Below are 20,475 nucleotides of genomic sequence, written 5' to 3' on the forward strand. Positions count from 1 at the left end.
CGAGCCGCGTGCCCGGGCGGGCGGCAGGGGCGGACGGGCCCCGCGCCGGGCCCCGAGGCGAGGGTTCCGCTGCAGGCGGGGCTGTTCCCCGGCACCGGGCCTGCCCCCGGTAGCGCCGCGTTCCCCTGGGCCCCGCAGCTCCGTGCCCCGCGCTGCAGCGGGACCGAGGCCGGGACCGGCCCCCGCCCGGCCCCGCCCCCTTCGCTCGGAAGGAGGGGGGGGGGGGGGCGGGGCCCGCCTGGCGCTCGCCTGCGCAGAAGCCGCCGCGCGGGGATGCGCCGTTGGCCTGGTGCCCGGCGCGCATGCGCACCATGCGACCGCTGGGGGCCGCTGCGGGCGCAGGCGCGGCTCCGCCCCGCGTTCTCGCGAGAGGCCGGGATTTGTTCCTACGTGCTGGGCCGTGCTGCTCATGGCGGCGCTGGAGCGGGGGCGCTGAGCTGGGGGGGTGAGTGCGGCGGGCGGCGGCTCCCGGCGCGGCGGAGACGGCGCTGGCGCGAGCGAGGGGGGACCGGGGGCCTCCGGGGGGCGGCGAGCGAGGCGGGAGGCGCCTCCGGCCTCGCGCCCCGCCTGCCGCCGCGGGCCCGGCGGGGGGAGGCTGCCCCGCGCCGCTCGTCGGCCGCGCCGAGCGGGGAGAGCGCGGGGCGGGGGCGGGCCGCCCGCTGGGCCGCGGCCCGCGGCGACGGGGGGCCGGGGGCCGCCGGGCCTTGGCGGCGCGCGCACTACGTTTCCCGGCGTCCCGCGGGCGGAGGCCCCGCCGCGGGGGCCCCGGGGGGCCGGAGTCCCGCCCGGCCGCGGGGGCGGGGCGGCGACGGCGGCTCCGGAACTCGCTTTCCCGGCGTGCCGCGCGGCGTGCCGCGCCGCGGGGGCTGCTGGGGGCTGCAGGGCGACAGGCGCCGGCTCGGCCGGGGCGCCGCGGGGGGGAGACTACGGGTCCCGGCAGGCCCCGGGCGAGGCCTCGGCGCTGGGCCTCCTGGGGGGAGGGGCGGCCGCGAGGAGGGGGGGGGGCGATGGCGGTGGCCGGCAGCTCCCGGCGTGCCCCGCGCGCGGCCCCGCCCGCCGCAGAGCCGGGCCCCGGCCCTGTCCCTTTGTGTGCGGGGAGCGGCCGCCATCGCCCCCTTTGTGTGCGGGGAGGGCGGCCCCGGCCCCGGCCCCTCCCAGCGCTGCGGCCGAGCCCGGCGCGGCCCCTCGGCAGCCCCCGCGGCGATGTGCTGCCCGCTGCCCCCGCCCGGCGCGCCGCTGCCCGGGGCTCCTGGCGCCGCCCCTCGGCGGAGCTCGCGGCCTCCATCTTGGTGCGCGCCTCCTGCGGCTGGCGGCGCCCCGAGGCCGGCGGTGCGGGGCGGGCTCGGTGCTGCTCGGCGGGGTTAAAGCGGGCGTGGGGCCCTTCCCTGAGCTCTGCTTTTGATACTTTTTTAAAATTTTTTTTTATTTTCAATCGATGATACCAAAAGCATTAAATTGGCGTTGGATTTTTTTCGCTGTAGCTTTTTTTTTTTTTTTTTTTTTTTTTTTTTTTTTTTTTAAGTAGATGTGTTCAGTAATCTAGTAAATACCAGGTAGCCGATACCGCTGCTGTCGTATTTTGGTTGGAGTGTTCAGGAGATGATACTCGGTACTTCCATCTGATAACCGCCTCAGATGTGCAATGGCGTTACCTCCCAGTGTCATCAAGCAGCTGAGCTGTGAATTCATAATAAAAATGCAAAGTTTTATCTCTGTTAAATTTAATCATACATAAGAGGGGATTACATCTAGAAGCCCTTGCATTAATTCTGTGAAATACGTGTTCTCACAGATACATACCTGTCTGTGTGAAGAAAATGAGAATCAAAGCGTCTAATCTGGCAGTCTTTACTGCTAGGCTGTATAGATTTCAAGGTATGAACAACTGCGTGTGACTTACTGTCATCTAGCAAAATCCACATCAGAAAGACTCCAAGAACAGGACTAATCCAGCTCTGTCTCTTCGTTGCCTTTGCACTAATTTGTTCAGCTGTAAATACAGAAATGCACTGTCCGCTGTGACCCAGGGGCTGGGCAGTTGCTCAGGGTGTTTACCATTTGGAGGAGTATTTATAGTAGCTGAATTAGAAAGTAAAAAACTTGAGCAGATGCACACACCCATTTTCCAGTTTTTTCTTGACTTTAGCTTGCTTCATTCTTCTGCCCTTTTTTTTTCCTTTTTTTTTTTTTTTTTTTTTTTTTTGGAATGATTAAACATAGTGAATGTAGTAAATGAGTCAAACCTGCTTTTAAGGGAAAATCTTAATCTTTATGCCATTACCTGGCAACATTTGTTTTAGTCATCTTTGGGCAGACAAGTGTTTTGACTGTTCTCTGAAAACATAATACATTCCATGCCCCAGAAGTGTGAAATGTAGTTTGATCTAACTAGTAGCTCTTGTAGAGCTCTAACAATATTAGTCTAACTAAGTGAGAGAGAAGTGTTTTAATAATAAGATGATACGTTTCTCTGCAGTTCCCATGGTGTGGTGTGTGCCTGCTTCGTTTCTGTTGAACTTGGGGGAATGTATGTTTTATCGTGAAAGAGATAGTGATAAAGGTTGTTTGAATCTTGTAAAGAGGTGTGTGAAAAACCTAGCGATTCTATTATTTTTGTATTAGCTGTAAGTCTTCTTATTTCACTTTATTAATATAGTTTAGTCCTTCACTGCAAACCTTTTATGCCACATACTTCTTTGTACCTGCAGTTGGATTTCTGCCCTAGTTCAGTTTCACATTTAGTCTCTTGTGTATGTGTGGTGTGACAAGAAAGCTTAATGCAGACCAAAGTAGTTCTGATTGATGGCTAAAGGAAGATGTTTTATATGGAGGGGAGATGGCTGAAATATAAATTTCTGTGAAAACCAGCTGGTGAATTTGCATGCGTCCTTTGTATGCTTTTGAAGGTTCAGAGTGTTTATCTGGAGTGGCTGACTGCAGTCAGCATTCACTGTGCTAAGTGTTAAAATGTCTTTGTGTTCATTTAAATTCATGGTTTTTGTTTTTTAAGTGGACTGTTCCAGCTTCACAGTTCACTAAAGGAAATTCAAAGCTCATTGTAAAATGAAAAATTGTGTTTCTAACTACAATGGGGAAATAGGCTTTGTCCATATTTTTATTCATTCATTGCGGAGCTTGTGGAATGACTTCAGGAAGAGTTATATGCTCAGGGGATTCATGCTTTTAGATTGCTTTGTAACATGCTAATTTATCCATAGATTCACAGCTATGTTGCTTCTTAACAGGATTTATGTGCAAAAATCTCCACTCCCCCTGTTTTCTTACTTATTTACTAAGTAAGTAACAAACTCAAAATAAAGCTTGATTTTTTTAAAATATTATTTTAAAAGTAGTTGTCTTCATAAGCTTTCTATTTCATGTGGTAGGTGGCATTCTGTCTAAGCTGCTTTCCCGTGAAAACACAAAGTGGTACCACAGAACACTAGGAGATAAGTGTTAATCTAGTTGCTGTTGGGGAGAGGCTTCTGTGTTATGTTATCTGTACAAATATTTTCTATATTTCATCAACGGTTTGTAAACAGGGGTTTAAGAAGGCCAGAGATTGACTCTGTGGTTATTTTACAAGCTGTGCTGGCATGCATATGGTCTGTGTAGAATAGGAATATAGCATCTGTAGGAATAATTCAGAAGCTTGTTTATTTTCATACAAAGCTAAAGGTGCTTTAAGGGTTTTGCTGGTCTTTGACTTACCTTTCAGAACAAAAATCATCAGGAAATCCTAGTTCATCTCCTCTTTGTATCATGTGGCTATTTTGAAAGTGTGTGCAAGTTCTTGTTGATTAATTATGGGGCTGTACCCATATAAAGCTATTGGTAGCAATAATAGGACTACATCGTGTATTAAATGATGCTGATATTCATCAAAAAGAAAAAAGGTTGCTGTTTTAGTTGTACAAACTGGGGCCTTTCCTGGAATGTGTAACTGCATCTGAAGAGTTTAAAATTAGAAATAGCATATCACTGGCTGGAGGTAGAGTTTCTTGGGAAACCAAAATTGAAAATGGGAACGCCAAATACATCTGTAAGACGGCTTTTCCTAGTGTGGATCAAACCTGTAGCATTAAGGTAGAGGATATTATGTGCCTATTCATAGGAACAGCTAGGGCTGTATAGTTTCTGTTAAAGTTATTCTTAGTGTGTGTCTTTTTTCTCTTTCCAGTATGAAGTGGAACAGAACAGAATTTACCACCTGAAACTGCTGCTTCAAGTTCAGATCAGGAAAAGAATATACCACATCGTAACAACAACTCAAGACCAAAGAAGAGGAAACTTACACTGAAGATACAAGGCTTGATCTGAAACCAGAAGTTTGTGCCTACTCAACAGCTTCAAAAAAGCACGTCCCAACGCTGCTAGTAGTCTTTGTTTTCTCCAGTGCTGTGTTGAAACTGCCCAGGGCAGCAGCAATTGTATTCTTTATTAGCTTGATAGATCACTTTCTCTTGCGTGCTCTCTCTCTCTGTCAAATAGCAGTCTTCATCCTTTGAAACTTCGTGCTGAAACAGAAGAATCAGCTAATACTACTGAAAGTGCAATATTTGAATATCACTGCGAGGTTGGTGCATGTGCTATTTAAAGAGTTACATTCTTTCAAACTTAATTGGAAACAGGTTATTAGCAGAAGGCTATTTTTTGTTGTTTTTTTTTTGTTGTTGTTGTTTTTTAACAGTTCTGTCACAATGTTGATTTGGTTGTAGTATGATGAATTAATATTACTCGTGTTATAGTTCTATTTAACAGTACTTGTTTTATAACCTTAGCTGGTTATTAATGTTTCTCTATTCTAGTAAAAGTGGTGTGATTTCAATCTCTTTTTTTCCCAAAACTACTGGTTTCCTCAGTTTGTGTAATCTCTGTTTAGCTTCCTTTCCATCTTACTGCACAGTTTTTTTCTCTTCTTCTAAGTACTTGTATTGCTGAACTATATTCATAGCTCTTACTCTTGTTAATTGACTAATGAGCTGTGTTAAAAATGGGAGTGAGCTGTTGTGAGTGAACAGCACAGCCAGGTGGTTGTGGTCCAGTATATAACCATTATATTTCAAGTCTGAACAAGTCTTGTTTGTACGTTAATACCTATCTTGTAGGCTATTCCTAGAAGTTTCTTAACGATTTTGTGACAGTACTCCTGGTAGATGTTTCTTAGAGAACAGTTTTGTGACAATAATTCTATCTGTTTTTATGTTTTTATTCATTTACCAGAATTGGTGCGTGTAGGCTTTTTGTTGCTATTTTGTGCTCTGTTACAGCATTGAACAGTTGTGGCAATATGACAAGCGTCTGGAAAGACTGCTGATACGTTATGCCATGCCTTGCCCTCTGCAGCAAATCTTAGTGCCACCCTGAGGAGTATCTCTCTCCTTGAACTTAAGTTGTCAGGCTTTAGTTGATCGAAGACCCACTATGTTGCTTTGTGCTAAAATGATAAATTCTCCTTTAAACCCAGGGTGTTCAGATGGCATCGTGCAATGATGATCTTTGAGCAAGAGATAATAGTATTGTTCTAACACTAAGCTATGCTATTCTGAACTTGTTTCTTAGGTAGATTTTTGTTATTTCCTGTAACTGATGTACCTTTAGTCGTAACCTATTACTTAATTTCTTTGCCATTGTAGCAGGGGATGTTTGTGTACTCAGCCAGCACTGGAGGTGTGAAAAGACCATTTTATCCATGACTGACAAAAAGCATTTGTCACACTGATTTGAGCTTTCATAATAGGCAAGACCATTAACCCATTCTTTTGTGAAAAGGTTTAATAATACATCTTGTTCCCTTCCCACAGCCATTTTGCAGTACTAATTTAATTTGGAAAAGTATTTCAAACTCTAGGGTGGCTTAAAATGAAACGCATCAGTTGTTGTCTTCCACAGGGGTATCTTCCTTTTTAATCGGATGTCCTAGGGGTTGCCTTATTCAAAAGATGAGGGTTCATATGTAATGCTGGCAGGGAGTAATGTGCAGCTCTTAGCAGCTTGGTATAGTGTTCTTTTAAATTAGATATTATGAGAAAATGTGTCCTCTAAACATGATCTACTGCATGAAAAAGGTGCAGTTCCTGTGGTCTTTGTCCATTAAACAATTTAGTCTGGACATAAGGGAAATACTTCTTTGCTGGGAGCAAATAACAACATTGACACAAGGTTACCCAGAAAGATGGTGGAACCTAGGTCACTGGAGGTTTTCAAGACTGAGCTAGACAACAGGCTGGCTGCCCTCATTTCTCGTTGGCATGAGGCCTTTGGGGAGGAAGGTAGACTGGAGTTTCCAATGGTTCTCTACGGGGGTCATGTCTTTGATTCAATGTATTTTCAGATACGTTGGTATTTTACACCTAATTGAGCATATAATAGTATTTATGCCCGTTATCACAGTTTCAGGATACCCCCCAAACCTTGACTTCTCATAATTGTAGAATAGGAATGCAGTATTGATTAAAATTGATTGGGTAACTGCTTGGCTGTTACACTGTAGCTTATCACACCACTCTTAACAGACAGTACTGCATTTTTTTGTCTTGTTCTACAATACCTTATGTAACACAGTGCATTACTGAACTCCCAAACAGTATGAGTGCTGGGGCAATAAAATCCATTGGTAATTTGCTTGCGAAGCAGCTGTTCATGTAGCAGGTACATATTTTGTTTGGTATTTGTAAACTGCCAGGTTGTACTGTTGCCTTGCGCTGGTGCTGTGGTTCTACGCTGCAATAGAATACCCTCATTCCCTTGAGGTTTTGACAGTTATGAAGTATCTCTTTTTCTTTTGGAAGCTTTATAGACATTTTCACGTCAGAATGACACTCCTGCAAAACAAAATGAGTGAAAATACCTCTTAGGTTTTGGTATAACATCATTTTCAAGTGGAACTTTAAATAACATGTAAACAGTAGTATGAAAGTGGAAATGTTCCAGGAAAAATAAAACCGCATGGGTTATTCTTAATAGTTTTACCATTAGATTATTACCAGTAGTTTTTTAGAACCATGTGGGAACCATGGTTGAAAGCTGACTTCTGCTGAGAAGTTGCTGTGTACAGTGGCATGAGGACTGGTATTTTCCTTTTTCTTTTGGAAGAACAGGTGTTTTAGGTGTTTTCAGGCTTGTCTGATATGAAATGGTGAATGTAGGAGTGCTTTGTCTGAGATGTACTTAGGAAAGTCATAAGCTTGTTTTGGTCTAAGCAGGCTTTATTTCAGTGTTTTATTTCTGGATATGTTCTGTTGCCTGTCTGAATTTAAGAATTGCTGTTTTACAAGAGCTAGACAGTTTTGGAATTCTTACTGTATTTTAAAAATGGTTAGAGTTTGCCTGTTACAGTAAATTCCACAAGCTGTTGTGTGTCTTATTCTGTTATGCGTTTATGGAGAGACTTAAGTAGCATGCTTGTTTTTTTTTGTTTTGTTTTGTTTTGTTTTGTTCTTGCTATGTTTTCTTTTGTACAGATGAGCTTTGATCCAAACCTTCTCCACAACAATGGACACAACGGGTACCCCAATGGTACTTCGGCAGCACTGCGTGAGACTGGGGTTATAGAAAAACTGCTGACCTCTTACGGATTCATTCAGTGTTCAGAACGGCAAGCTAGACTGTTCTTCCACTGTTCACAATATAATGGCAACTTACAGGAGCTCAAAGTAGGAGGTAATTAGGCAGCTTTTTGACCAAGTGAAGACCAGTCTTTACTTGTGGTAGAAAACCTTTTTATCTTGTGGCATTAACAGATGTGTTCTGTTGCTCCTGATGGGCTAAAAAGATGATTGAATTAATCTCACACTCCTGGTGAAAGATCTTTACTACAGCTTGTATTAATACAAATGTGGCTGTTCTGGAAAAAGGTGCAGTGTTAAGTCAAAGTTACACGACTAAGAAACAAGTGCTTAGACTGTGTAAGACTGTGCCTCACTACTTTTTTAATAATTCATTTTAAGATTGCTGACCGTTTTGCAGAACGGGGAGGTTGCCACTGATCTATGTGGCAATTAAGGTTATAAACTGTTCAATAACAATGTTACGTAGTCTGAACTCCTTCAGTGTGAGGTCTGTTATATGGTGAGCAGGAGGGAAGGGGAGAGGAAGTATTGCTGGGCAAGCCTTTACAGTGGAATGGTTCTTTAGCAAAAGGAGGGAATAAGCAGAGAAGTTCTGCAAACAGCATATCCTTCCTAGGTAACAAAAGTACCTGAGTTTTATTTTGTTGTGTTGAGGTACAAGCAGTGAATTATCAGATGTAACCATTAGGGATTAAAAAAATGTATATAATGCCATTACTGTGTTTGATTATTTTGTAGACGATGTTGAATTTGAGGTGTCTTCTGATCGCCGAACTGGAAAACCCATTGCTGTTAAATTGGTGAAGATCAAACCAGAAATATTACCTGAAGAGCGAATAAATGGACAAGTTAGTGCCTGTGATAAATGTCTATTTTCAATTCACACAATTTCCATCCTTTACTTCAGGAATGACAGATTCATTTAGTGTGCACATTAACTGCATACAGTATTCAGTTATAGCGAAATCTATTTTTGTTACTCTGTTAGAAATTCAGAGGTTTGGCATGACCTGTTGCTTTGCTCCAAACAGTTCTTCAAGTCAACAGGTGTTCTATAAGGTTGAAACGTTACAGCAAGGCATTCCCTGTTGAGTTAAAACTAGAACTGCATCCTTGAATGTATAATAGAGGCTACTGAGATTCATTCTGTTTTCAACAATGCTGCTCCTGAAATGACTAGCAATGGATTTTTTTTTTTTTGACTGGTAGGTTGTGTGTGCTGTTCCTCACAATTTAGAGAGTAAATCTCCAGCTGCCCCGGGTCAGAGTCCAACAGGGAGTGTATGCTACGAACGTAATGGGGTAAAGCTTATGTATTTTATTTGAACTCTTGACTGATCCGTCACTATGGTCTATGAGCAAAAAATCTGACGCAATGGAGACAATTGATAGTCCTAAGAACTGTAGTTATTAGAAGGGGGAAAAAAATAAAAAGCATACTTTGGTAATTGCTACAAGCAAATACATTAATTGTACAGCTTGCTTGCCCACCTGTATCTATGGAGAATTTAATATGGAACCAAATAGTTCAGTTGTTCTTCAGTTTTAAAACTGAACAAAGCTTGATTACGTAACATTCATGTATTCTTAGTTTGAACTTTGAAAGTTTAGAAATCAACATTTAAAGTTAGCCATGTACATACCTTTCAATTTAACTTGGTTGTTATGGACTTAGGAAAACAACACTAGAAGAAAGTATGTTTTTGCATGCAGTGTTTGATCATTTTCAATTTTCTTAGTAAATTAATTTCTTTAATAGCAGTTACTGTCACTGAAAAGTGTTAATAATTCTTCGAATTGACTATTTTGCAAGTAGAGTAATATTAGTCAACGTTAATTTACAGGAAGTGTTTTACCTGACTTACACCCCAGAGGATGTTGAAGGAAATATTCAGCTGGAAACAGGAGATAAAATAAACTTTGTAATTGATACAAATAAACAGTAAGTTGGTATTACAATTCTGATCTCATACTTCTCTTTTAGTAGTCAGGCAGCTTCATGCCTGTTCTAAGAGCTGAAATGTCATTATGAAATAAGATTTTATTTTTTCTCCAGTTTAAGTGTTTCAGGTTTATTATGTTTACTTCTTCCCTCTAGTACTGGTGCTGTAAGTGCTCGTAACATTATGCTATTAAAAAAGAAACAAGCCCGCTGTCAAGGAGTAGTCTGTGCCATGAAAGTAAGTGATGCTTTAGCTTCAAAATATTACTTGAAGATTAAATGCTTCTCTGAAAAGTGGTAGTCTAAGTAAATTCAGTGCATTAAGAGTTATTAAGAGTTTGGAGGTGTGAAGGTCAACTGGGTGAAATGGTTTAAATATCTAATCTTTGATACTAATAACCTCCTTGAAAACAAAGGAACTCCTGTTTGTTTCCCTTAATATATTTGTTGTGGTAGTCTAAGGTGTATGCACTAATGAGATTGCTGTACTGGGATGGCATAATCTTGTATTGTGTTTGCTAGAACTTGTAAGATGGTATATTGATTTGGCAATTTATTAAACACTTTGTTCTGTTCTTAGGAAGCCTTTGGATTTATTGAGAGGGGTGATGTCGTGAAGGAGATATTCTTTCACTATAGTGAATTTAAAGGTGACCTAGAAGCCTTACAGCCTGGTGATGATGTGGAGTTTACAATCAAAGACAGAAATGTAAGACGAAATCCAGTAAAAACTGAAGATGAGATCCTAGGGTGCAACTGGACATCTCTCTGTTTTTTCAAATTTGCTTGTAAAAAGAAGGGGGAGGGGAGGAAGTTCATAGGAAAATAATCTGTTGCCTTACCACTTCAATATGGATATTTAACTGGCTTTGTACTTTCAGGGTAAAGAAGTTGCAACAGATGTAAGACTGCTGCCACAAGGAACTGTTATTTTTGAAGATATCAGCATTGAACACTTTGAAGGAACTGTAACCAAAGTAATTCCAAAAGTACCCAGCAAAAATCAGGTGCATTTCAGTATTTAAGTTTGTGAAATAATGTATTGGATTTCAAGCAGAGAAAGCTCCCCTTTTTCTGTAACAGTCTACTATGTGAGCATCATGTCAGAGTAGAAGACTGCTTAACTTGTAAAAACCGTTGACAGCAGTCACAGTAAGAAATTTTTCTAAAGTTTGTAAGGACCAGGGATTAGGGTAATAAATGATAGTGTACCTTGTGCAATGTGTGTTGTCTTTTAATCTTTCAAATACTTCCAACTGAAAAATAGGGACTTTTTTTTTTTTTTTTTTCCCCCTAAGGCTGTATGTTAAAGGCAAAAGCATAGTGAAAAGGGAAGAAAATGTGTTTTATGGATTCCTGTGATCAGTTAATGAAGTGGGTTTTTTTTGTTTTTTTTTTTGACAGAGATGACTTGACCTTTAATGTTTGGCTTTTAGGGAAGGGTGTACATGAAACCACTTATCTTAAGTGTTTAGGCCAGTTCTGGGTTTTGTTTTGTGTTTGGTGGATTTTTTTTTTGTGCATGTGTGTGTGGAGCAGGTGTTCTTGAACACTTAACAGGAAAGCCTGAACTTAATTCTCAAAATAGATTCTTTATTTATTTGGCAATACTTGTTTAGTACTTAAAAAAAAAACAACCAAACAAACAAACAAAAAAACTTGTATTTTGGTGTGCGCTGTAAAATTGCAAATTAGAAATGCTATAAATGAAGCCTTGTGGATAGAATCAAGCAGGCATTTGGTGTTGTCCAGTACACCTGTTAGTAGTAGTGTTTCTGCAAACTATTCTGTTTGCAGTGAAGCTGAAGTCTGTGGAACTGCTGATTTAATAGGTAAGAGAGAAACTAAATTAAATTCTAGTAATGCCACTGTAATCTTAGGAGCAGTCACTCAGATGTGATGCCTTCCAACCTCAAACGTGGGAATGAAACTGTGCTGCTTAATAAGCGTTTTCCCAAGTGCTTATATAAAGTTTTGAATGCTGAGCTTCGTAGGTGAACTAAACTTTTGTGTTACGTTTTTCTGTCCACTAGAATGATCCGTTACCTGGCCGCATCAAAGTTGACTTTGTGATTCCTAAAGAACTTCCATTTGGAGACAAAGATACAAAATCCAAGGTGACTTTGCTGGAAAGTGACCACGTTCGATTCAATATTTCAACAGACAGGCGTGACAAACTGGAACGAGCCACCAATATAGAGGTTCTCCCAAATACTTTCCAGTTTACTAATGAAACTAGGGAAATGGCAAGTATCTATTTTTAAGTCTTTATTTCTTGAGGGGAAGGAATGAAGGTGAAAACTGGGGTAGTTGTCTCAATAACATAATGTGAAAATCACTAATGTCTTTTCTTTCATTGCCTTTTCTGAAGTCAGACACTCTTCCGAGACTGTGCTTAAATAGTAGAAAATCCAGAATTAATTCTGTACACTTCTCCTTTATGAAAATAAAAAGTTAACTACTCAGTAAATGAAATTATATAAGAAAAGTAAAGGTTAATTGGCCTTCTTGGAGTGGATTGCTAGCTGGTTATAGCAGACACATCAGTAACACAGTCTTGAACACTTAAAAGTTTTAATGGTCTTGAGTCTAAGTAGGTAATTCCAGTTCCTTAGGAAAGCTGGAAGAACTTGAGAATTCTCTGGTACAGGCAGTGAAAAGTCTTAAGAATCGGGGGAGATAATGTGTTCGGCTTCTGAATTTTGGTCTTACTGTTCTTTGTACAATCTCTGCCTGAGATTCAAACAGAAGGATGCTAAAGAGCTAAGTTCTGTCATATGCAGAGCAGCTCTTGATGGGTGAAGGTGACTGAGATAGATGTGCAGGTCAGTATTAAAGAATATCTCATTCCTGTAAAAAGTGCTGGACAAAACTAACCTGTGTATGGGTAGCAGTAATATCAGGTTCTTTGACTGTAGTCCTTGTTATTGGCTTAAACTCATCTTTTCTGCTTCACTTTCTACTTCATATGAATAAGAGAGTGAGCTGAGGAATCTAGGTAAGTGGGGTTTGCTTGAATTTCAGGCTGGCTGTAACCATGAGCACTACAGTTCACAGAGAAGTGCATATATTAAGAAGCGTTTTTGTAGGATTGGAGCTTTACGTTCAGATTATTATGTACTCCACAGTTTTATCTTATTACAGACAAATGTTATGTATGTGTAGCAAAACTAATTGTCCCTCTGGTTATTTTCAGGGTGTGATCGCAGCGATGAGAGATGGCTTTGGCTTCATTAAATGTGTTGACAGGGATGCTCGTATGTTCTTTCACTTCAGTGAAATTATGGATGGAAACCAACTCCATATTTCTGATGAAGTAGAGTTTACTGTGGTTCCTGTGAGTAGTACAATTTCTTTGAAAACTAAGATTTCACAAAAGCATTAACATGCAGCCTGTCTAAGATCTTATTGATCTTGTTTTTCAGGATATGCTGTCTGCCCAAAGAAATCATGCTATTAGGATTAAAAAACTTCCGAAGGGCACAGTTTCTTTCCACACCCAATCAGATCACCGTTTTGTGGGCACTATAGACAAAGAAGCCACTCCAGCTAAAGCCACTAGCCCTAATAAAGGCAAAGAGAAGGTAGTATGCAAGAAGCAGCTGTGCTGTGTTTCTGGCTTTGCAGACTAAGGCTGCTGCTTTTAAATCTGTAACTGAACATTCTGAAGCACTGGTTATCCTACATAAATATGGACTGCATTGAATTGCTAATGACAGCACTCAATGAAAACCAATTTCTGTGAAATGAGATACTAAGAGCACGGTTAATGATGCTGCAGTTGAGGGTAATTTACAAGAACTTGATGAGAAGATCCTCTTTCTACCTCATACTGCAGAAGATGCTAGAAATGGTTGAAATTAAAGTTCTAGGGTTGGAGAAGTGCCTCTTCTATTTGTTCTGCTGCTTTAAACTATGATAGAATAATTAAACTTTCCATAAATACTTCACAGGAATAGTATCTTTAGAGAATAAAAAAAAAAAAGTAAATTCTGGCTCTTACTAGACAGGGTTATGTCATTTGAAGCCTGTGTTTTTTGATCTTATTCAGAGTTCATTGTTCTGCATTTCTTACCAGTTGCTGCAATACAAATGCAAAGAGCAGTGCTTAAATTATATGTAGTAAGCTTGTTTGATAATAAATAAGACACTAATTGCTGAATCTTGATATCTTGTCTTTAGGAAGCCGAGGATGGAATAATTGTTTATGATGACTGTGGAGTAAAACTGACCATTCCTTACCAGGCCAAGGATGTGGAAGGATCTGCTAATCCACAGATTGGAGATAAGGCAATATAATTAAGTATACCATTGGGGAATACTTTTTCGTGCACTTCAAGATGAGAGCTTCTCTTTGCCTTGTTACTGAATTTGTTGCCTTCCTTAAATGAAGGACAAGGCACCTGAGGAGTCAACTTTTTCTTTTATTCTGGACTGGGTTTGAGTGGCTTAATCTTCTCTATGGCTAAGAAAGTATATTCTAAAACCTGGTGACACATATATAAAAATACTGTCTTGCTATGTAAATTATACATTTTATAAGTAAAAAAATTCTTAGCCTTGCTTATAAAGACACTGACTCCACTTGTGAATAATCAAGAGGAGGTTAGCATAAAGACAATGAGATGGATGTTGAAAAAGCAGGATGTTTCCTTAGCAGCAAAATGGCCAGGGAAATAGTGACTGGGGAAAAAGCTGATAGATCTGGAAGAGCAGCCTGAAAACTTAATGTTCAGGAGCCATGCAGGAGTACTGCAGAAAGGCAATGATTACTGCTTTTAAAATTATAAAAGGAGTGAGCCAAACTACGTACATGCTCACTGTGGGTCACTGATGGTGTGTGGTGCAAAGAGGCAAACCACATAAAGGTAAGAAACTTTATATGTAGTGGTCAAAAGAAGCAGAGTAGTAGAGGCTGGCTCACTTTTCTAGGTGTTACACTGACTCTGCCCTTCTCTGGAATGTAATAAATGTCAGTGACTGACAGATGTTTCTGGGAGAATAGTGGCTAGGAGATGGCTTTCCTGCAGAACCTAGATGTTGATTCCAGCTACACAGCCTTGAAATGAGTTGTCTGGGTTGTAGGGTATTTTTATTGCTTTTGTTGTTGATGAGTTTTGTCTGTAGTATTGATATGTACCTCTTAAACAGGTTGAGTTCAGCGTTTGTGAAGTGAAGAGAACTGGTCTGCAAACAGCTGTTTCTGTCAGAATGCTTGGACGCAATTATAGTTCCAAGAGGCTTTTGGGATATGTGGCAGCCCTGAAAGATAACTTTGGATTTATTGAAACAGCTAATCATGATAAGGAGATCTTCTTCCACTACAGGTGAATGACGATCCTTTTTGTACAAATGACTGTTTAACTCTTGGACCTCACGTGGTTATATGCTTAGATTTCTCAAGTTCCATTGATTATCTCTGCTGGACTGGTTCAGGCTTTTCTGTTAGTCAATGTTCTTTGTGATCTAGGCTTCTGAATACCAGGCCAAGAAATACAGTTACTGAATAGTGTATTTGAAGTTTCACTTTCTTGAATGAGTATTTCTTGAAAATGTGAGATGCTGAGTCAATTAAAAGGATTCTAATCAACCTATGTAAATGTTGGATGAGCATCGCTGTTGTCACGTAACTAAAGGAAAATTGCATATAATTTTATTCCTGTAGTGAGTACTGTGGTGATATTGATAGCCTGGAACTTGGAGACACAGTTGAATACAGTTTGTCAAAAGGCAAAGGAAACAAAGTCAGTGCAGAAAAGGTGAACAAAACACATGCAGGTAAGACTCTACCTGGTAATTTCTGCTTAAAAGGCCCTTGAGATGTGCTGATAGTTAAAGTTTGCAATTCTATGAGGAGAAACCTAGTGGCAAAATTAGTAATTCTAGTTGTGCTGTTCCTCTAAGAAAAATTGCAGGTGTGGGTATTAAGGATTTTGGGGTGCAAAATGCATGCTTAACCAACATTGACGGATCAAAGGGAGCTGGGAGTGCAATGGTAGGAGAAGTAAAATCCTTCAGCGTGCTTTTTCAGGTTCTATGGTCTGTAGTTTCATGAGAAGCTAATACCCTTCAATTTCTGCTCTTGAACTGTCTGCGTGGACTTGATTACAAAAGCTATCGCTACATATTGCTGAATTAGAGCTGTTCTGGTTTTACTGGGCGATCGTGTACTGTTGTAAGTTTGTTCTGGTGCAAACTATAGGCTTGTGGTCAATATGAATCAGTCACTTTTTATTTTTAAAAAGAAGTATACCTAGAATTTCCTGATTCTTGCACTGTCTGTTTCTTTTCAGTGAATGGTATCACTGAAGAAGCCGATCCAACCGTTTACTCTGGTAAAGTAATTCGTCCTTTGCGCAGTGTAGATCCCACACAAACTGAATACCAGGGCATGATTGAAGTCATGGAAGATGGTAAGACTTACTGCTTTTACCTGAGGCTTGCTTTAAGTATAGTAAACATAGTCCTTCAGCTAAGGTAAATTATAACTATTTTCTTCCTGGATACACGTGAAACATAGGAATTTAATAAATTACATGTAAAAGGAAGTGTTGAGGATTATATTCACACTACTAAGATGACAGTAAAAACACTATTTCTAATACCAGAAATAAGTTCTAAATGCCCTCAGGTAGGAAAAAAGACTCTTAATTATGTCATGTATGTTTTCTTCCTCAAGGTGAGATGAAAGGGGAGTTCTATCCATTTGGAATTGTTGGAATGGCAAACAAAGGTGACTGTCTGCAAAAGGGGGAGACAGTTAAGTTCCAGCTTTGTGTGCTTGGCCAAAATGGGCAGACAATGGCTGTCAACATCACACCATTCCGCAGGGCCACAGTGGAATGTGTGAAAGATCAGGTGAGTGAATACTGCTCTGAAGGCAAGATGCATGTGTTTGAGCTAGCATACAGTAGATGAAAACCTGCTTCAGCACTTGAACGCAGGAAGTTTGTTGTGCACAAATGGATTGCTTTATACTGTGTTCTAGGGACCTAGGCTTATAAAACCCAGTTACTGATTTGTGCAGGGTGTAACATGGTTTCAGGAAAGGTGAACTAGTACATCAGCTGATGCTTCAGTGCTAGGGAGCAGCAGTTCTTACTGTGGCTGATTCTGAGGAGCTGCTCTGTCGTGTTCATTGAGATGTCTTAGAAACTGATCTGACTAGTTTGTGCTGAAGAAGGCATTAAAAAGTTGTTTTTGTTTTGTTTCTTAAAAAAAGCCTAATCTGCTTCTAGAAGAAGCTTGTTCACAGCATTAAGCAGTTGATGATTGTGGTCTACCTGAAATGTGAAGTTTGACCTTTGTCCTAGTTATTTGCATCTCAGAATAGTTAGAGAACTAAGTGTTGTGAATGCTGTCCATTTCTATAGTTATTCCGCAGCATTAACCTCTAGTTACTTATGGAGAGGCCAGATGGGTTTTGCTGGATATTGCTTTATCATAGAATATCATGAGATGGAAGGCATCCACATGGATCATCAAGTCCAACTCCTGGCTCTGTACAGGACCACCCAAAAAAAAAAACAAACTTTTTTTGTCTGTCACTGCTATAAAAAAAAAAAAATTGTTTCTATTACGTAGTTTTGAAGGTGGTGTCTTAGAAAAGAATATGCAGCAATGTATTTTGATTTTTTTTCTGTTTAATTCAAATGTCAGGACTTAGGCATTTTTCAGAACTTGCTTATAGGCTTTGGGGTTTAAATGTGCCTTTAGAAACTCCAGAAGTGTGGCTAGACTTCCAGAAGTAGAGTTCTGTTCAGTGTAGAAGTTGCATTTCCACTTCCATTAGGCTCCTTGGAGTCCTGTTTTTTTTTTTTTTTTTTTTTTTTTTTTTTTCCCTATAAGTTGTTAAATTGTGCAATACTGTGTGTTGTTGCATCTGTTTGGATCAAGGGGAAAGACATAACCATATGATGTGTTGGTTTTCAGTTTGGTTTCATTAACTATGAAGTGGGTGACAGCAAAAAGCTCTTCTTCCATGTCAAAGAAGTTCAGGATGGTGTGGAACTACAGGCTGGGGATGAAGTGGAGTTCTCAGTAATCCTGAACCAGCGCACAGGGAAATGCAGTGCCTGTAACGTGTGGCGTGTCTGGTGAGGATTTAAAATCACTGTTTTAATCTAGCAGACTGCCTGCATCAGTAGTAGAGTGTGCATGCTACGTGTAAACTGAGCTAGCTGTTCCTAGAACTGGAGCTCTGAATTTCAGCTGGCTTCAGTGGGAGCTTCTCATCTGAGAAATACCAGCGCTTGTAAGACATACAGTACTTTGCAGCATCAGAATTCAGCTTTACTTAATTGCAGATAGCTTGTTCTGCTTTTATTCTCTTTTTAAGAAGCTCCCCCATAGCAAGGATGGTCTTTGCAGAAATTAACGAATGATAAGAAAACAGATGGAATTCTGTATGAAGTTCCTGGACTATGGCAATTCATGCTTTATGCATAACACTTCCAGTTGTTCCCTAAGGAGCAGGTGTTTTTCAGTCTTTTTTGACTGGGAGGTAGGGGCATCATTTCTAGGGGAGATACGTGTTTGATTTTTTTTTTTTTATTTTTGTGCTTTTGAACAACTTCTAAATCGTACCATCTTATTTTAAATGTGTATTTTGCTTAAGTCTGAGAAATCTTCCTGTTGCCATGGAAGTGATAATATTTAATTTTTCTTTCCAAAGTCTGTTCTCATTGTCTTCAGGGATAACTATATCCTGCTGCTGTGTGCTGGCAACTCACAAGCCTTTTATTGGTGTAGTGAAAGGCAACGGAAAAGTAGGGAATACTGTCATGCATGCATTAATAGTAACTACATCACCCTTACTGGAGAAATACCCCCTTTGAGAATGAGAATACTGTTTTGATCTTTTGATCTACTGCTGTTGCAGTCTAGTGGTGTGTTAAAGTAATGGTTTTGAGGCAGACATCTGCGGTGTCATCCAGGTCTGCTTTCAAACAAGACAGATCATGGTAATGACTTAATATGGAAAGTGACTGAATTTAGTAGTTTACACCACCTCTGGGAATTCATCAGTACTCCATGTGGTTGACTTTGTTACAGTGAAGGCGCTAAGGCTGTTGCTGCTCCACGACCTGATAGACTTGTTAATCGTTTAAAGAACATTAATCTGGATGATGCCAATGCTCCTCGTCTAACAGTTCTTCGTCAGCCCAGGGGACCGGATAACTCAAAGGTAAGCGAAATATAAAGCTGCTGCTTGCAGGATAACTTCAGTTTACGTTTTAACTTGGATAGCATTGTCTTTGCTACTGGAAATCTGAACTGTTTGAAATGTGGTGTCCACTTCAATTCCATCGCAAATGAGTCTCCTGCTGTTGAGATGAGCCTATTTTGGTCAGAAGTTGGGGACACTATACTCTCTGTTGATAATGTATGCTGTGGTTTCAGTAGAGCATGAGAAGTCTTGTCAACACTTGATTTACAGAAGGAATAAAGTGTCTGGAATCTATGAAGCTAGGACTTATGAGTGTTATGGTTTTAATTTGTAAGGAGTAACCCACACAACCCTGTTTTGTTACTGTCTCTGTTTCTGAAGACAAATGTGGTGAATTAGAAATGTTCCAATGCTGTACATGGTTGGAACAAAACAAGTTTGCCTTACAGCGTGGTGCTGGACCTTAAAAAGCTTTTGTTTTTTCTTGCAGGGATTTGGTGCAGAGAGAAAGATCCGTCAAGCTGGTGTTATAGACTGATCAACAAAGCCAATACCTGAAGTACGACTGAGTGGTGGGGGCTGGTGAAGGGTACTGAATATCTCCCTATTCATCCCTTCCAAATTTTAAGAAGCTATTACACCAGTTTTAACACCTTCTCATGTTATGTTTAAAATAAATTTATGAAACCATTTTAAAATTATGCACAGTTGCATTCTGGAGAACTTAAGGTGGCGCCTTATAGTATCACATTTTAGAAGCTTGTTTTGAATGGTGCATTTAACGCAACTGGTAACTGCAAATCTACATTGCCTATGTGAGTAAACATTATAGACAGCTCTACTCTGGTAGACCTTATGGAATTCTGCACTACAGTTATCTATGCTTTCTTTGTTATTTTGGCCAAGATATTTTACTATGCCTTAGTACTCGATTGCATTGTATCTTTCCTTCTAAGTGGAAGTGGAAGGCTCACTTCTGCTCGCTCTGCTCAAACTATGAGGACCATGAGGGTGGAGTAAGTTCAACTTTACAGAAAATCTGTATGAGCATTCAGATAACTTAAGTTGATGGCCAGATGTTACCATGTTTTCATATTTCATTTAACTTGAGTTCTTTAGACAGCAAAGTTGTGTTAGAGCTCAGTGAAAGTCTCTTTCTGGGATAGACTTATTTTTGTAGTGTTCTGAAACACATGCAGTGCAGAATTTCATAAGGCTGAGGTGTGCCATCAGTGTGGTAATTTAAATATATTTAAAACAATGCACAAATTTGCTGCTGCTTAGAACACTGCAGCTTCTAAACCCAGTTTCTTTTACTGATTTAAATTTACAAAGAAAGAAGTTGTGCCTGAAGTGAATACTTTTTTTTTTTCTTCTTTGCAGCCGGCACCCAGTGTACTGTAAAAGAATAAATACTTAGGCTTTCCATAGCTGTACTGAGACTTTCATCAAGGTGAAATAGTTGATGTCTGTGTGCTTCCCCCCGCCCCCCCGCCCCTTCCCCCGTTTTCCCAGTCACACGTTATCAAGCAAGAAAACTGAATGATTGGTCTAAGTATTACTTTACCAAAAAGATCAGGAGTTCCTTTCTTTGAATAGAGGGCAGTACTGTGTTGTTTTTTTTTTTGTTTGTTTGTTTTTTCATGTTACCTCTATTCTCGATTTAGGGTTTTCTTCTCTGGGAGATGCATTATCTTTGTAAAACAAACATTGCTTTCTCCAATTTTTTTCTGTTAATGGCAAAGAATGGAAATAGAATAAAGTTTTACTGATTTTGAGACAAGCCCCCCCCG

At 40.7% G+C, this 20,475-nt stretch overlaps 1 protein-coding gene across 1 annotated transcript; it reads left to right on the plus strand.

Annotated features, from left to right (window-relative positions):
• Window positions 1–365: 365 nt before the first annotated feature.
• CSDE1 (cold shock domain containing E1) lies at window positions 366–20,466 on the plus strand. The gene is made up of 20 exons (XM_032203066.1): window positions 366–445; window positions 4,181–4,576; window positions 7,464–7,662; window positions 8,310–8,419; window positions 8,781–8,873; window positions 9,416–9,513; window positions 9,670–9,751; window positions 10,094–10,222; window positions 10,395–10,520; window positions 11,547–11,759; window positions 12,710–12,850; window positions 12,939–13,097; window positions 13,696–13,803; window positions 14,665–14,840; window positions 15,179–15,291; window positions 15,807–15,926; window positions 16,193–16,371; window positions 17,446–17,609; window positions 18,568–18,700; window positions 19,173–20,466. The coding sequence occupies exons 3-20, from the start codon at window positions 7,464–7,466 to the stop codon at window positions 19,218–19,220; spliced, it is 2,391 nt and encodes a 796-aa protein (XP_032058957.1). The 5' UTR covers window positions 366–445; window positions 4,181–4,576; the 3' UTR covers window positions 19,221–20,466.
• The last annotated feature ends 9 nt before the right edge of the window (window positions 20,467–20,475 follow it).

Source organism: Aythya fuligula, chromosome 25 (assembly GCF_009819795.1).
Source record: "Aythya fuligula isolate bAytFul2 chromosome 25, bAytFul2.pri, whole genome shotgun sequence".
NCBI classification, from domain to species: domain Eukaryota; kingdom Metazoa; phylum Chordata; class Aves; order Anseriformes; family Anatidae; genus Aythya; species Aythya fuligula.

Coding starts and splice junctions, on each gene's coding strand:
- CSDE1 (XM_032203066.1), top strand. CDS start 7,464: ATGAGCTTTGATCCAAACCTTCTCCACAACAATGGACACAACGGGTAC. Junction 13,098..13,695: donor CTAATAAAGGCAAAGAGAAG/GTAGTATGCAAG, acceptor TCTTGTCTTTAG/GAAGCCGAGGATGGAATAAT. Junction 14,841..15,178: donor GAGATCTTCTTCCACTACAG/GTGAATGACGAT, acceptor TTATTCCTGTAG/TGAGTACTGTGGTGATATTG.